At 35.1% G+C, this 15094-nt stretch overlaps 2 protein-coding genes across 2 annotated transcripts; both read left to right on the top strand.

The window, feature by feature from the left end:
- Positions 1–3326: 3326 nt before the first annotated feature.
- Positions 3327–5165, top strand: LOC131016921 (clavaminate synthase-like protein At3g21360). The gene is made up of 3 exons (XM_057945724.1): positions 3327–3707; positions 3929–4182; positions 4735–5165. The coding sequence occupies exons 1-3, from the start codon at positions 3336–3338 to the stop codon at positions 5078–5080; spliced, it is 972 nt and encodes a 323-aa protein (XP_057801707.1). The 5' UTR covers positions 3327–3335; the 3' UTR covers positions 5081–5165.
- A 2810-nt stretch (positions 5166–7975) lies between these two features.
- On the top strand, positions 7976–9013 carry LOC131015783 (putative late blight resistance protein homolog R1B-8). Its single transcript, XM_057944207.1, has one exon. The coding sequence runs from the start codon at positions 7976–7978 to the stop codon at positions 9011–9013; it is 1038 nt and encodes a 345-aa protein (XP_057800190.1).
- Positions 9014–15094: the final 6081 nt, after the last annotated feature.

Below are 15094 nucleotides of genomic sequence, written 5' to 3'. Positions count from 1 at the left end.
ATCTCAAACCCTTCACTCTGATCACCATTCAATCAACTAGGTCACTCATACTATAAGGCTGCGTTATCTTTGGTTGTAAATTTATCATGGGAAAATGAAGGATAAACAAAATTTCACCCTTTAAATCCTTCACTTCTTTTCCCATATTTCCTACTTGACCATTACTCATTCCTCATTTACACTACAAATGAGAGATAGTATTATCACACTATTTTTGGAGGGATAATAGTATCCACCCTTTGTAGTGTAAGGGTGCGTTCTCTTTGGTTGTAAATTTATCATGGGAAAATGAAAGATAAACAAAATTTCACCCTTTAAATTCTTCATTTATTTTTTCACATTTCTTACTTAACACTTACTCATTCCTCATTTACACTACAAAGGAGGGATAATATTATCCCTCCAAAAATGGTGTGATTATATTATCCCTCATTTGTAGTGTAAATGAGGAATGAGTAAGGGTCAAGTAGGAAATGTGGGAATAGAAATGAAGGATTTAAATGGTGAAATTTTTTTTATCCTTTATTTTCCCATGATAAATTTACAACCAAAGAGAACGCACTCTAAATGAGGAATGGGTAAGGGTCAAGTAGGAAATGTGGGAAAAGAAATGAAGAATTTAAAGGGTGAAATTTTATTTATCCTTCATTTTCCCATGATAAATTCACAACCAAAGAGAACGCAGAGTAAAAAGTTATTCATGCAAATCCCAAAATAATGATATCCTAACTATCACGCACAGCCAAATCTATCTTTTAAACTATTTTTTGTTCCAACTTTGAAGATTGAGACAGGCAAACCAAATTAAGATAACTAAACAAGCATAAGATGATAAATCTCAATACTCGTTATTTATTCTGCCAACATATGAAGCCAAACACTAACTTGAACCAAACCTAGCAAATAGGTGGCGACAACTGTTTTAAGTAATAAAGTCAGTAAATATGAAGCAGAAATCTTTCAGGCTTTAGGTTTATAGGATATACGAAGCTCTAACGTGCGTAGGAAGTACTGGTGTGCATTCGGTTATATGGTATGGTTTTTGTTAAAACCAAAAACCAAACCAAATCATATTTTGTTCGGTTTAAAAAAAAAATCGAATCGAACCGAATTAACTGAAATTTTTATAATTAAAACCGAACCAAACCGAAAAAACCGATTTTAAAAAAAAAAAACAGAAAATTCCAAAAAAATCCGAAAAAGCTATAAAATTTAAAAAAATATTAGAAGTTAGATTTTATAAAATTATAATTAAAATATTATATATATATATATATACATATATATATATATATATTATAAATATAATTCGATTTTTTGGTTTTGTTCGGTTTTAAAAAATCCGAACCGAACCGAACCGAAAAATCGAAATTTTATGGAAAAAAAAAACCGAACCGAAAAACCGAAAAAACCGAACTATATTTTAAAATTTCGGTTTGGATCAGTTCGGTTATTTGGTTTCGGATTTTTTGCTCACCTTGAGTAGGAAGTCGATTAATTCATCTACCTTCCCAAACATTCTTCTTCCTTTAACTTTGTGGGAATTCCTCGAACAGTCTCAGTGCACTCACAGCCTTGGGCCCTCTCTCTGGCATAATCCATGGGCATAATTAGCCAAAATGGGCTTTGTTTAACATCAACCATGCTAGAGCTAAAGTTGGGCCCAGTTGAGCTGGCCCAATAGGCCTTACGTTGAGATGGCCCATTTATATTGACCCAATAGATCAGAATCGTATTTGTTGATTTATTATATTTAAATATTAATTAGAAATTTGCTCCATTTAATTCTATAATTATAGTAAAACCTCTTTAATATAAATATGATATTTATTATATTTAAATATTAATTAGCAATTTGATCTTTTTGATTCTATAACTATGTAAAAACCTCTTTAAAATAATTCTCAAATAAATTAACAAACTCTATAACGTAATAGATTAAATAAAATTATTTAATTATGTTTTATTTTAAAATAATAAAATTATTTTAAAAATTCTTTTTTATATTATAATAATAAAGTATATTAAATATACAATTTAATAGTAGAATAATAGTCTACTACATTTTCCTAATAATCTTTTTTTTGTCATTCATGAACCCACCATTTTTTAATCTGTGAGCCCCTTTCTATCGTTAAATCTTTTTTTTTCTTTTTTTCTTTTTTTTTAATTATAAGACTCTTTATCTACTTACTAAATAAACAATTAAATCTTTTTCAAATCGTACAGCTCTCCCTTGAAATCTATTTTCATGGAGGGATGAAGTTTTTATGTTATTGAAGAAATGTCTATGACTATAATATTTTGCATAAGATTTCAAAAAATATAAAATTCAAAGCGATGTGTAGAACTACTTAGTAGAATAATTATCCTATTGAAAAAGCCAAAATAATCGTCAACCCAGCTGCTTTATTTATTACTATTATAGTCTCTCCCTCCGTCCCTAACAAGTGCTCTAGTTTTCTTTTTGAGGTGTTCCGTAACAAATGTCCTAGTTCTAAAATAAGAAGGTAGACCCTCCATCTTTAATTTTACCTTTTTACTTTTAATCATCACCACTTTAATTCTACTCATCTCACAAAATAAAAGTGATCGAGCTCCAACATTTTTTATTTTTTTACTCTTTAATCATACTCGCCTAAATTCTCATGCCGAAACAAATTAGGACACTTGTTATGGGACGAAGGGAGTAATATTTACGTAGCATATTAGAGAACATTTCAAGAATATAGAATAGAGATATATATATCGTCTCTCTCTAGAAATTTTTTATACAATTGTCAGAAACTTATAATAAAGGAGTTGGGATATCTCGAGTTGCTTTGTAGAAGAAGTTAGATATATACAATGATACATAGGTGTATGTGAGGCTCTTTCTTAGATAAAGCAGTTGGGATATCGTAAATAATTTTTTTTTTTTTTAGGGGAATATCGTAAATAATTTTCGCAATTAAAGATTTGCACATTTTTCAGTGATCACGACATTTTTATTTTATTTTCAAAATGAATGACCAATATATTTATGATGTAGTTATCAAAAGTGGTAAAAAATAAATACATTAAATTGGCAGAGTCAAAGATTTAAACCATGGATTACACTTGGACAAAGGTAAGCAAACAAAGCCAAAAGCTAGCAAATGCCAACATACATTTGTAGGAAACGACAGTCGACAAAGTCAATAAAGCATATAAATTGATGCCGATCATCAACTGATTCCATTGTTTAAGTGCTATGCAACAGCATCTTCCCAAATTCATATAAATATTGCTGCAAGTAAAATCAAATTGTGCATCCATAATTTTAAGCATATTTTTGTACAATCTACGTTTACTACATGCTGATGGAGATGAGCTGCAAATACTTCAAGGTAGGAAGGTGCGAAGGGCAGAAGGTGGTGGACGGCGAAGCTGTGCCGCTAGTCCTGCAGCCCCCGGAGGGCGGCGGAGGCGAGGTGGAGGGGCTGCTGTGGGCTATAAGGGAGAACAAGGAGTGGTTCGAGAAGACGATAGTGAAAAACAGTGCTGTCCTCCTCAGAGGCTTCCACGTCAAGAATGCCCACGAGTTCAACGACATAGTCGAGGCCTTCGGGTGGGAGGACATACGGTACGTGGGGCCCGCCCCGCGCACGCATGTCTACAAGAGGGTCTGGACGGCCAACGAAGGCCCCCTGTCGGAGTTCATATACTACCACCATGAGATGGTCTTGGTGAGTTTCATTGCACGAGTTCAATTAAATTATTATTTATGTGATCATTGTTATTTTAAGGATTTCTTTTTATGGTATTGTTATTTTAAGGATTAAATGCACATAACATCACAAATTTTGGTCGAAATACGTTTTGCCCAAAAACTTTGAAAAAATTATTTTTTGGATTTTTTGTTTTTTTTTTTGGTTTAGGGTTTCACACTGGTTTTTATTTTAATCAGATAAAAGAATTCCCGGAGAAGGTAATTCTCTTCTGTGAAGTACCTCCACCGGAAGGAGGAGAAACTCCGATCGTGCCTAGCTTCCGTGTAACGGAGAGGATGTCGGAAGAGTACCCGGAGATGGTGGAGGAGATGGAGAGGAAAGGACTGCGATACACCTTCACGGCCCTAAGCAAAAACGATACATCTTCCATGAGAGGTCGAGGTTGGGAAGATGCATTCGGGACTTCAGATCGCGTAGAAGCAGAGAAGAGGTAAGCAATTTCGAGTTCTTTCTAGTCATATTGGTCTCCACTTAGGGAGCGTTTACTTTGCATGATTGATCAGATGCATGATTGAATAGTTTTATCCTACAGAGTAGGATTACTCCAGTCCCACCTTTGAAATGGGATATGAATCGAGCAAAACTAGCTTAAATGATACTCCCTCCGTCCATGAAAGAACTTCCTAGGAGGGAGTGGCACGAGTTTTAAGAAAAATATTGTTGAGTGTATTGAAAGTGGAAAAAAGGTAGTTGAGTGTATTGGGAGTGGTGAAAAAGTGTTATAATTAATATTGAGAGTTGTAAAAAGTGAAAAGTAAGAGTAATTATAATTGGTGAGGTCCAAAAATAGGTAGGAAGTTTTTTTGTGGACGTCCCAAAAAGGAAAGATAAGAAGTTCTTTCATGAACAGAGGGAGTATAAATAATCAAGGGTTTTGGGATATCCCAGAGTTTCAATCCATCGAAGTAAACGAGGGATTAGCCTTACTATTTTTATCTGTCAAGGCTAATCCTCCAAAGTAAACGCCTTAATCAATGTGCAGGGGCAAGGCATTAGGAATGGAGATGGAATGGCTGGCAGAGGGTGGGGTGAAGACGATACTAGGTCCCAGACCATTGACAAGGGTGTTCGAGGGAAGAAAAGGAAGGAGGATGTGGTTCAACACCGTCGTTGGAATGCACGGTAACGAGCTCAGCTCCGCCACCATGGCCGATGCAAGTGAAATACCGGACGAGGCGGTGAAACGATGCCAAGAGATCATCGAAGAAGAGAGCATCCAATTCAAGTGGCAAAAGGGCGACGTTCCGTTCCTCGATAACTTAGCTTTACTTCATGGTAGAAGGCCTTCCCTCCCACCAAGAAAAGTGTTGGTTGCTACATGCAAATAAACCATCACTATCAACACTGATTTCACAAAAATGATCACTTACTTATGATTACACAAAATAGTGAATTATGACCATTTTATCACAACAACTCGAGTAAAAGGAGTTAGAACTTAGCACTATCGAACTAGAGTATGTGTCAAACACTAGGGTTACTACATCGAGTGAAGCGAGAGTCTCTTCTTCTTCGAGCAGACTGACAAAAATCAACATGATAATCCGAGCTAATTTGGAAAATGTCATCACAGAAAGGAAACAACGAAGCCCATCACATTATCACTCAGGATGTAGAGAGGCTGTTTTGAAAAATATCTATATAATAACAATAATATGTAGAAACACATGCACTTACAGTTTTTGGATAAATAACATAAATAAATAAAGAAATTTAAAGATCGTGCGAGGCTTTTTTGAAAAACTAGCATAAAGAACGTATGTTGTACGTGTAATTAATGTTATTTTAATTGATAATGTATTATTTAAAAAAATCTATTAATTCATTACTTTTATAGATAATTTATTGGATTAATTGATATATTTATTTATAAGCCTTATCAATAGCTATAGTTAGAGCATCAACAACGGCGGGTGCAATGGCGGGATCGAACCCGGCCTATCGCACCCGCCACCGTTGTTGCACCCGGGTGCAATGGAGGTGGGGCGACTGAACGCACCTGCTGCAAAGGTGGAGCGAAGGAAATGGGTGTAGTGCACGCGCCCATTTCCGTAATTAAAAAAAATTAAACGGATAAAAAAAAAATTTAAACGGTCAAATGACCGTTGGCTTCTCAACGGTCGAATTCGGCCATTTTTTTTTCTTTTTCACCTATATATAATCACATATCCCCTTCCTCAATCACAAACACTACATATCCCCTTCTCAACGGTCGAATTCAAAAATTGGATGTTTTAAATATTTGTTGTTTTTTTTTATTTGTAATGTTTGGATTTTTAGTTGAATGAATTTTATGTTGTTAAAATTGAAGTTGTTTAATTTAAATTGAAAAAAGAATAAAAGTAAAGAAAAAATGAAATTAAAATCTATTGAACCCGGGCAGGTGCAATACCATTGCTGGAGTGGGTGCAATAGAAGTGGGACCACTTCTATTGCACCCACTATGGGTGCAAGGGTTGTTGATGCTCTAAAGTATTCTCTATAGATTTGGGTGACAAATAAATGTATATCAAAATAGATTTATATTTTATAAATATAATAATAAATATATAACAAGGGTAAAATATGCAATCACAAGTTATATTTTATAACTGTAATAATAAATATATATAACATGGGTAAAATAGGCAATCCACAAGTTGTGCCTTAGACTGCCTAGGCTCTTTTTCTATTAGTATAAATGTCTACATAATAACAATAATATGTAGAAACACATGACTTACAGTTTAAAATACCTCCCACACTTTTTTTTTTGATAAATTACATAAATAAATAAAGAAATTTAAAGATTGCGCGACAGAGAACTCGAACCCAAAACCTCAAAGTCTTTGACCTCCTACCAGTGGACCAACACACGCACACAAATACCTCTCACACTTCAATACCCAGGAAATGGGTTGTGAATCATCAAACTTTGTAAAATCTTATCCAATTTCTTATGCGCCTCGTGAATACTTAATTCATCGTCAAAGATGCACAAAAATTGATTAATTTTTTAATTTTTTTTATTTTTGTTAAAAGAGAATGGATAGTTTCATGAATTGACTTTTATAACTAAAGTGTTAGTTATTATTCATCTTATTTAAAATATGTTATTTTATTCAAAATAAGATAACATTCATTAATATTTTCTTATAACAAATAATAATTAGTTAGAGACTAAAGTGTTTTTATACTAAAATTATTAATTGCAGTATAAAAATATAAATTTTGTAATTTCAAACAAAATATAAAATTGGCCCAACCCAAATGTAAATGATTAGCTTGTGGGCTGCCACCTCGCTTCCATATTGGGCTTGAGAGTTACACATGTTGGGCTTTGGGTTTTTTTTTTTGAGAAGATGTTGGGCTTTGGTTAACAAAATAAAACGAAGTGTATCTAAAACGTATTACTCCCTCCGTCCACGAAATGAGTACCCATATTTCCTTTTTCGTCCATCCACGAAATGAGTACCCATTTCCCTTTTTGGCAAGTGTACCCCACACATCTCTTTAATTAATACACTCAACAAGTGGGACCCTTAAACTATTCACACTACACTCCATACATTTCTTAAAACCCGTGTCGTCCACAAATGGGTACTCATTTCGTGGACGGAGGGAGTATAAATTTATAACCAAATAAAAAATATATATATATATCTTCGATCAGTGAAAATATTTTCAACTGGAGAATCTGAGCTTATTGAGCTTTGATGTGCTCAACACCTAAAGGAGAATTTCTTGTTCTTCTATTGAGGGAAAAACATGGTGAGAAGCAGCCATGAGAGGCCAGCAAATGGGATTGGTGCTTGTTTGGGAGCGAATGGTTCCGCCGTGCAGATAAGGTGCTCGAGGATTTGCGTCAAAGAGATTAACAATCGTAACAGATCAAATTCTTGTACCCGAATCACAGCTGAGGGATGCCATAAGGTGACTGTTTTGGTTTCAACACATGAAATTCAAGAAATCACTCGTTGAAATTGCTGGCTTTGCACTCGAAATTTATCTGTCAATGAAAATTATAATGTGGTTTGGGGCATGAATTTTAATAAATAGTTGCTAGATATGTATAATGTGGAGAAAAAGACACATCAAAATTGATGCGTTAAATAAGTGAAATTTTGTAAATATGAAGTGTCAATGAGGTTTCAAATATAAAGTACAGTTTTCAAAAGAGGAAACAATATAATTTTTGTGAATGGAGAGAATGTTATTCTAAACTTCAATTATTAGGTGCAACTATGCCTAAGGATTTTCGCATCTACGATTTCTTAGTAGGTAGGAGGTTTCTGATTGTAATGGATGATATTTGGAGCGCCAAGGTATTGGATGATATAAGGAAGTTATTTCCCGACAACAACAATGGGAGTCGAATTTTGTTAACCACAAGGCTGGCAGATGTGGCTGCTTATGCCAACTCCTCTATGCCTTCCCATGAGTTGCATTTGATGGATTCAGATCAGAGCTGGAATCTACTACGAGAAAAGGTGTTCGGACGCCAAGATTCCGTTGCTCCTGAATTGGAGACCATCGGAAGGGAGATTGCAAGAAGTTGTGGAGGCTTGCCCCTTGCAGTGGTGGTGGTTGCAGGAATCCTATCTACGGTGAGTATGACTCGAACATTGTGGAAGGAAATTGCCAAAAATGTGAAATCGTATATTCTTGCCACAACAGATGGACAGGTAGAAAAGATTTTATCTCTGAGTTACAACCATTTGCCTCATCATTTGAGGCCGTGTTTCTTATACATGGGAGGATTTCCAGAAGATCACGAGATCAAAGTCAAGAACCTGATAAGGTTATGGATAGCTGAAGGCTTTGTGAAACGGCCAGTTGCATCAAAAAGCTTTGAAGAAATTGCAGAAGAGTATCTAGAGGATCTTATCAGGAGAAGTCTTATTATCGTTTCCAATAATAAGTCTAATGGCAAAACAAAAAATTGCAGGCTTCATGATCTGGTACGAGATTTGTGCATAAAGAAATCACAGGAAGAAAAGTTTCTCGTCCACGTGAAGGGAAGGAAGCTGCTGACAAGCATGAAAGATGAGCGCAGGATACGTATCTCTCAATCTGATGAAACTGAATCTTTCGCCAACGTTTTTAGCTCAACCATCCGTACTATATTGTATTTCAAGTATGAACTCGTCTCTTTTGGGAGTTTTAGATTGCTCAGGGTCCTTGACGTGTTGAGAGTCGGATTTCAGTCCCGTTTTCTACCTGATCAATTTTTCGAGCTATATCATTTGACCATTATTAGCAATAAATCTATGCTATGTTAAAAAGAGAGTTTCCAATTTGAAATTGAAATCAATTTCAAATTGATTTAGATGGTAATTTTGTAAGTATTTTTAAAAGGGTAAATATCATAAAAACCCCTGAAGTATACATACTTTATCAAAAATACCCTGAAACTTTCAAAATGTTCTCTAAACCCTCAAACTATCAGATTTTTATCAAATATATCCCGCATTTATTTTCCGATCACAAAAAACGTGATGTGGCTCGCCGGATGCCACAATGTAATTTATATTTAGTTTTTTTTTAAATGCAATGACAAAAACGACGTCATTTCGTACCATATTATTTAAAAAAATTCACTCTGAAATTTAAAATTGACTCCTATCGTGTTTGAAATTCATGCTAATAACCTAGAATTAGGGATAAACGTGGTAGAATATGGTACGAAACGAAGTCGTTTTTTTCATGTCATTTAAACAAAATATAATATAAATTACATTGTGGCATCCGGTGAGCCACATCACATTTTTGGTAACCGAAAAATAAATGCAGGATATATTTGATAAAAACCTGATAGTTTGAGGGTTTAGAGAACATTTCGAAAGTTTCGGGGTATTTTTGATAAAATGGGTATAGTTCAGGGGTTTTCATGATATTTACCCTTTTTAAAAAGAATGACATTCTCCAAATTGTAACCATATTCCTCTCAACATGGAGCGGGAATTCACGTCACTATGTTTTTTTTTTGTTTTTTTTTTTTTTGCTTTCCATTTTGTCCTAATTATATTTTTCTTCTTTTTCTTTCTTTATTTCAAAAAATACACAAATTCACTAATGACCAAAGTTTAATATATCTATCAAATTAAAGATCACGATAATAATTTTAATTTGATATGTGATATGGAAAAATAAATATAATTATCATCATTGAAAGATTCAGGTTTGTTATTAAATTGCTTTTGAATAATTCATTTTTCTAATGTGTGTTAACGATTTATTTGAACTAATTTCTTATTTTATTTTTCTTTACTCAACTCATTGATCTTCTCCATATATATACATACATTAGAGTGACTAAATAAAAATATTTTAGTTATTTCTTTCTAAAATTTCCAACACTTCTACTCATTTTATCAAAATGCACATATAATTATTTGGATGCAGTTGTAATATTGTATTCATTTTATTCAAAAACAAAAAATCTTATTTAGTGTATTTCTATATTTTTTGATATGGTTATATGTTTCATACGTAGATTTCTTATAATATATACTTTTGAAAGTTTAAAATATATTTTAATTCAACCTATATAATTGTGGTATATAATTTATTATTAACTTAATTTAATAATTATTGTCGTGCATCGCATGAAGGGCAACTCTAGTACTATATTAACAATCAATAATCTGTCATTATTTTTCATAAAGTAAAATATTAATTCAATTATGTTAGACACTGAAATTATTCGTCTGTGAATTAGTCAATAAAATAAATAAAAATAATATTTAATGATTGGTATTTCGATTGTTAAATATAAAAAAATTAAAATAAAATGATTCCTTGTTAAAGATCGAATATTCAATCGTTATTATTTTTATAAAAAAATTGAAAAATAATAATTATCGATTAAATTGGATAATTATTTCTCACTTCAAAATTGGATTAATCATCTTCCAAAGTAATTGTATTGAATTCTACACTAAACAAGTATCGTGAATAATTTATAAATTTCGGTAGAATTAATTTATAATTTTAGTAGAATTGATTTATAGATTCAATGAAATAATTCTAACTATTTTCTCAATAAGAAGTTTAATTGAAATAAGGAGAATCTGAACATTCTTTAGTTAAACATTACTGATGCTGGCCCCTAGCGTTGACTTAAACCCCAGCCGCATGGTGCTCTCTCTCTCATGCGATCTCCCTCTCCGCCGCGCCGCTGCGGCTGCGGTAGGGTCGTTTTCTACTCTTCGCCGGCCGGTTTGGCTTTCTCCGGCCCGGCATGGATTCTCGCTTACTTCTTTCGGAGTTTCCTCCTATCTCTTCTACTTTCTCTCGGCCTTCTTCGAGGATGCCGTTCAATCCTGCTGGAAATCTTCACCCTTTGGCTGATAGATCTTCCTTGATTGCTCAAGAGTCCGATTCTCTTGATGCCTTGCTGTTTCCAGAAATTAGGGTTCAGCCGCCACCCTTGGTTTCTAGGGTTTCCACGTTAACTGCTCAGCCTTCTCCTGCGGTCCCACCGTTGCCTCTCCATGGGACGCTGTCGCAGTCGCTTTCGTCTGTTTCATTGGTGCTTGGCAGCTCCCAGCAGCCGCCGTCTGCTGCGGTAAATTTGCCTAGGGTTAACCGGTCTTCGGATGTTGACTCTAGGGTTTCTGCGCTTCACACTTCTTCGGCTGTTCCTGTCACTGCTCTTGTGCTTCATGATCCGATGCAGCAGTCAGGGGTTCAGACGGTAAATGCTTCATCTGCCGGTGTGGCCTCTAGCTGCTATGCCGGTATCTGTTTCCCGGAAAACAAGATGCCTCCGACACCGGGGTTTTTTGGAGATGGGCAGCCATCTCGCCCTCTGCCTGGGTCGACTGATAGGCATGCTAAAGTTAAATCCTTCGCCGAGACGCTAAGGTCGAAATCGGGACTGCCTGCCGACGTTCCGGCTCACGACTTTGCTGTCCTAAAGCCTTCGATGGAAGACAGTCGTCCTTGCCTCAACATCTCTCCGGCTTTCCATCAACGACAAGTCCGTTCGTTCCAATTTGCCGTGCATGGCCGATTGTTTCTTCGCAAAGGGGATGCTCCCCGTTTCGCTGTTGATATTTATAATGAGCTCACTGTTTTGTGGAAAACGTCGCATCCCTGGGAGGTCATTTCCCTTGGAAAGGGTTTTTTCACTTTGAAATTCCCTTCGCATGAGGATTATTCCATTGCCTTCTCTAAGGTTTCTTGGTGCCTAAGTACTGGAATCCTACATCTTCAGGCTTGGGTTCCCAAGTTCAATCCTAATAAGGCCACGTCTACTCTTGCTCAGGTTTGGATTCGTATTTTCAATCTCCCACATGATTATTGGCACCCCGAGGTCCTCGCTGGCATCGCTAGGCAGGTTGGAACACCGATTATCATTGATGGTATGTCTGCTAGAGCTTCGGTGGGTTATTTTGCGCGTGTGCTCGTGGAGATGAATGTTGCTTCTGATATTCCAGAATTTTTGGATGTGAAATGTGGTGATGATATCTATGAAATTGAATTTGGCTATGAGAATTTACCGTATTTTTGTGGGATTTGCTCCGTGGTGGGCCATGCTGTTGAGGATTGCAGGAAAAATCGCTCTGAGACTGAACCTTCCTCTCCGGTCATCCAGAGAAAGGATCAGGATTTCAAAGGACATAGCAGGAAAGGCAACCGGGGATCTGCTGATTCTTGGCGGCCTATTCCCAAAGCCGTCGATGAGAATCTCCATGAGGAGACTCCTCATATCGCTGAGTGTCCTAATGAAACTGGGGAAAAGAATGGCTTGAACGTGGCTCCGGATCTTGGCGTCTCGACTTCTAATTCCTTTGCTATTCTTGAGACTGAGGATCCTATAGACAATGGCAAAGGAATGATTTTGCAATCTGTTGATCATGGCCAAGAGTTTCAAGAGGGGGCGGTGGAAGAAGTGGATGAGGAGGTTGACACTGATACTGGCTCTCAGCCATCAGATAGGATGCCTTCTTTGTCGGACTTGACTTCTCCCGCTCCGAGTTGTAGTGATGTGACGCCAGAGAAGGAGTTGCCGGTGGATCCCCCTCGTGGCCGAGGGCGACCGAAGGGAGCTACCAAGAAGGGGAAGATTCTTGATTCCTCTATCAAGCACCGACTCCGATGTATTATAGAGAATGGCCATGCAGCTGGCCGGGCTACTGGTGTTTTGCAGGAGGCCGTTCTTAACTCTACGGTGCCGGTGGAGTTCTTGAATAAAGTACAACATGCTCAATCTGGAGGAGCGATTCTGCAAAACTTTGTGATTCACTCCTCTTCCGATGCTGCCCGAGCTATGTCGGCGGTGGCCAAAAAGAAGAAATGGGGTGATATGTTGGATGATGATGATGTTGGGGACAAGAATGTTTTTTAATTTTTTCTTCTTAGCTTTCGTTTCCTTTGTTTTCGTCTTCCCGCGGTTCTTTGTGGGGGGTTTTTACGCGGTTTTTGTTTGCTTTTAGTCGGTTTTTTGCGTCCCGATTCTTGTAGCGTCGGTGCTCTCTTATTTCTTTTAATAAAATTTCTATTTCAGCAGAAATAAGGAGAATCTGTAAGTCAATGGTTATAATGGAGTTCAACGATGTGGAACAAAAAAGCTTGACAAGGAAGAAGAGTTTGGTAAGTGAAATTAGTTTAAAATATTCCTTCAAATAAAACATACATTAAACTCTAAATATATAATTATATGAATAAAACAAAAAAATTGTCATAGATATTTCTGGAATTTTAGTACAAGTACAAAAAAGTCAACAGATTCCTATCAAATGAGTGGTAAAGGTTGTGAGAAACATAACTCTCATGAACAAAAACTAAGTTCTGATGTTAATGATGATACATTAGCAATTGCTAAATTAGCAATGGCACAAAAAATAAAACAAACAAAGAAAGTCACTCTTAAAGATCTCAGAGACAATCAACATTTATTATTAGAGGTACGATATATAAAAAAATTAATGATGCATTTCAAAAGTACATAATCGAGTATTTCTATACGCAAAAACTTGCATGCGGGTGGCCGCATGGTTAAGGTTTATATTGATATTTTAAAGCAAATAGACATAATTAAATGATGGCGCAGTGGTAGTAGGCGCATAGTGCCTCATTTTTGTTCAAGTCTGCAGTTCGAAACCTACAACCCCCGATTTCTTTCTTTTATTTTTTTTCATTTTCTTTTTTTACATTTTTCTGATTTTCTTTTTCTAGGTTTGTTTCTTTTTTATATATACGTTTTTTTTTTCCTTTTTCTGTTTTCCTTTTTTTTTTAACATTTTTTACATATTTTCTTTTCTTTTCAATATTTTCTCTTTTTTTTTACTGTTTTTCTATTGCATTTTTTTTTATTTTACTATTTTTATTTTGCTTTTTTTAATATATTTTTTAGAAAAATATAATATTTTTAAAATATTACATTTATTCATAATAATAATTACTTTTTATAACAACAATAATTACTGAGGAAAATAACTAAAAGTTTAAGTTCTCGTGAGTAAAAATAGTAATTATATTGAACAAATGTTTCAAAATTATTACATTTGTTTATGATAATTGTTACTTTTATTTACGAGAATTTGTACTTTTAATTATTTGATCAAGTAATTATTTGTGTAAGCAAAAGTAATAGTACTTTTAGGGTTTAGTATTCCCTATTTAGGGTTTAGTATTCCGTGTTTAGATTTAAAAAATATTGAATGATGGTTAATACTAATATTCACATAAGTATACTGTAATACTCGGGCTTTTGATGACGTGTTTAATTGATTGAATTTGAGTAATTAGGGTTTAGATCCCTTGTTTGATTTACTTTGTAAAGAGATGAAGAGTTATATGAAGTTTTGTTGTTATATTTTAAAAATGTTGAGATGTTCTTTTGATGATGTGGGATTTTATATCCGTATTTGAGTTTGAGTATTCAAATAATTCTAGATAATTATTTGAATGAGAACGGTGAACTCGGAAGTGAAATCTGAGTCCGTTAAGACGTTTTTGAAATTTTTGACTTTTTGACGATGAATAGTAAAATACGGCTATTTCGTCTTTTTGTCGACTTTCAAAATCTTACGTGCACGTCGTCGAGAAATATTCTTAGTTTTTCGATACGAGTCCAATAATGAAAGTTTTTATTTTTGGACGACGAGTGAATAGTAAATCGAGATTTCTCGATAAACGAACCGAGCTCGTTTATCAGAATTTCGAGAACGAGCTTGCGTTTTCTATATTTATATGGAATTACGAGTGTAATGAAAGTGAGTAGAGGTTGAGAGGGCGAGTAACGAAGAGTATGGGTTGTTAGTCGTTAAAACGAGACGAGACGAGACGAGACGAGACGAGACGAGATATTTAACGACTAAATATCTAACCCTACCCCACCAAAACCACCCCCC

The sequence above is a fragment of the Salvia miltiorrhiza genome, chromosome 3 (assembly GCF_028751815.1).
Source record: "Salvia miltiorrhiza cultivar Shanhuang (shh) chromosome 3, IMPLAD_Smil_shh, whole genome shotgun sequence".
In the NCBI taxonomy this organism is placed as follows: domain Eukaryota; kingdom Viridiplantae; phylum Streptophyta; class Magnoliopsida; order Lamiales; family Lamiaceae; genus Salvia; species Salvia miltiorrhiza.
This window is presented reverse-complemented; position numbering and strand designations above follow the sequence as displayed.

What these genes read in the sequence shown, in the direction of transcription:
- LOC131016921 (XM_057945724.1), top strand. Translation starts at nt 3,336, where the DNA reads ATGCTGATGGAGATGAGCTGCAAATACTTCAAGGTAGGAAGGTGCGAA. An exon ending in ACCACCATGAGATGGTCTTG is followed by an intron (nt 3,708 to 3,928) that starts GTGAGTTTCATT and finishes TATTTTAATCAG; the next exon opens with ATAAAAGAATTCCCGGAGAA. An exon ending in CGCGTAGAAGCAGAGAAGAG is followed by an intron (nt 4,183 to 4,734) that starts GTAAGCAATTTC and finishes ATCAATGTGCAG; the next exon opens with GGGCAAGGCATTAGGAATGG.
- LOC131015783 (XM_057944207.1), top strand. Translation starts at nt 7,976, where the DNA reads ATGCCTAAGGATTTTCGCATCTACGATTTCTTAGTAGGTAGGAGGTTT.